This window comes from Myotis davidii, unplaced genomic scaffold (assembly GCF_000327345.1).
Source record: "Myotis davidii unplaced genomic scaffold, ASM32734v1 scaffold69, whole genome shotgun sequence".
Classification (NCBI taxonomy): domain Eukaryota; kingdom Metazoa; phylum Chordata; class Mammalia; order Chiroptera; family Vespertilionidae; genus Myotis; species Myotis davidii.
This window is the reverse complement of record NW_006300363.1, coordinates 480,689-483,083: the sequence shown is the minus strand read 5'-3', so window position 1 is coordinate 483,083 and position 2,395 is coordinate 480,689. Positions and strand designations below refer to the sequence as shown.

Genomic DNA, 2,395 nt, shown 5'->3' with positions numbered 1-2,395 from the left:
TGTCGGAGGCGTCAGGCCTGGGCAAGGGGCCGATCCTGCGATTGGAGGGTGATGGGGGTCAACGCCGGAAGGCTCCCAGTATGTGAGAGGGGGCATGCTGGGCTGAGGGACACTCCCCCCCCCCACACACACACCCAGTGCACGAATTTCGTGCACTGGGCCCCTAGTATATATATATATATATGTGTGTGTATATATATATATGAATGAATGAATGAATGAGTAAAAAAAATTATTGTGTTTGGGCCATTTGGCAACCAAAGATCAAAGGCAAGGGCTTAACTTCTAAAAGTTACTATGTTTTATAGCTTCACAACCCGTGGGAACGTATAGCAGATACTCTCCACTGACAAGTAGATCCAAAAAGTATATTTTGTATGAATGTGGCTCAGTAGATGCTAATTGGTTTTATTTAACTTGGGGGTGTGGTGAGGGGGATCAAGGGACTTTTTCTGTACAGGGCCAGATAAGTAAGTTAGGCTCTGTGAGCCCTAGAGTTTACATCGCCATAGTGCAGGAGCAGCTGCAGACACTATAAGTAAATTGGTGTATTGTTCCTATGAAATTTACCTATAAAAACAGGTAGCAAGGTTAGATCACCCCCTTCCTGCCTCCCGTAGTTTACTAATCTGTGTGAACCCTTCAAGTTACCCAAGCACCTTAGCTTGATGAGAAGGGCCCCCTATCAGGGGCTGTTGGGTAAATAGGAATTAAGCTCTTGCAGTTACTCTGTTCAGTCAGCTTTTGTCATACGAACACACAGGATTTTAAATAGCCATGAAAATTTTTTTTCAGAGTAGCTAAAATTGCATAGTATATAAAAATGTCACCTGAGGGTAGGGGAGTCCGGGGGAATGTCAAGGGGGAGAAAATAAGGAGACATATGTAATACTCTTTGTAATACTTTAAGCAATAAAACGAAAATTTAAAAAAAAAAGTCACCCTAAATTTGAAAATTTTTGTTTTGCTTCTTGGTGATTTTATTACAGGGGTCAGCTGCTGTGCTACAGCGTAGATCAGAAAATGAAGAGTTCGTTGAAGTGGGAAGATTGGGGCCTTCTGATTATTTTGGTACGTAGATTTCCTCACAATAAATAATATCATTTCTTTAAGTCACCTTTTAGTGCAATATCGTAGTCTCATAATTTGTCTTATATTCTCCTGAATTTAATTTTTTTATTCTTTTTGGAGGAGGGGGAGATTTGGTGCCGATACCCAGGAATTTTATTCTTTAACTAGAGGCCCGATGCACGGATTTGTGCACAGGTGGGGTCCCTCAGCCTGGCCTGCGCCCTCTCACAATCCGGGAACCCTTGGGAGATGTCGGACTGCTGGTTTCAGCCCGGTCCCCACAGGCCAGGCCGAGGGACCTCACCGTGCTTTTAGTATGCATATAAGATCTTTGGTTAATTTCTTCCCGCCCTCTCCCCTTCCCTTTGAGACTCACCAGTCTGTTCCATGTTTCCATGCCTATGAGTTGAGCGTCTGCCCCCTGGTGGTCAATGCACATCATAGTTACCAGTCAAATGGTCACTTAGGCTTTTATATATATAGATTGCGATCTTTTTTTTGCCTCTCAGCGAACTAGTGTGAGATTTTGACCTTTACTCAGTTAATAAGTAAGTTATTGATTGTCTCATTATTCAGTTGGTTTTTAAAAAAATACTTTTTAAAAATAGATATTTATTAATATCAGAGAGGAAGGGAGAGGGAGAAAGAAACATCAATGATGAGAGAGAATCATTGGTTGGCTGCCTCCTGCACGCCCCACACTGTGGATCGAGCCCACAACCCATGTGCCCTGACCAGGGATCGAACCATGACATCTTGGTTCATAGGTCAGCGCTCAACCACTGAGCCACGCCGGCTGGGCCGATCAGTTTAAGTACAGATTTGATGTGGCCTGTATTAAGTTATTAAGAGAAATATTTGTTTTCTTTCTCAGAAATGCACATCTAAGAAAATGTTCCTCATAGAAGTTAGCCTCCTCTTACTCCTCTTTCTCCCTTCTCCAGGTGAAATAGCACTACTGATGAATCGTCCCCGAGCTGCCACGGTGGTGGCTCGTGGCCCTTTGAAGTGCGTTAAGCTGGACCGACCTAGATTTGAACGTGTTCTTGGCCCGTGCTCAGATATCCTCAAACGAAACATCCAGCAGTACAATAGTTTTGTGTCACTGTCTGTCTGAAATCTGCCTCGTGTGCCTCCCTTTTCACCACCCCAATCCATGCCTCACTCGCACACTGCTTTATTTTCCCTATTTGCAGCACCACGTGGCCACTGGCATTGCAGCTTCTTGTCTGTTTATATTAAAGTTGCTTTTATTGCACTGTTTTTAATTTGGAGCATTAACTGAATGCTCCTACACAGTTAAATAAATAGAGTTCTATGGAGA

The 2,395-nt window shown here is 43.3% G+C and overlaps 1 protein-coding gene across 2 annotated transcripts in view; it reads left to right on the top strand.

Annotated features, from left to right (window-relative positions):
* Positions 1–2,395, top strand: part of PRKAR1A (protein kinase cAMP-dependent type I regulatory subunit alpha) — an 18,474-nt gene extending 16,079 nt beyond the window's left edge. For both annotated transcript variants that reach the window (XM_006776657.2, XM_006776658.2), the window contains exons 10-11: positions 990–1,071; positions 2,016–2,395. In XM_006776657.2, coding sequence (XP_006776720.1) covers positions 990–1,071; positions 2,016–2,188 — 255 coding nt within the window. In that variant the 3' untranslated portion in view covers positions 2,189–2,395. The remainder of the gene's footprint in view (positions 1–989; positions 1,072–2,015) is intronic.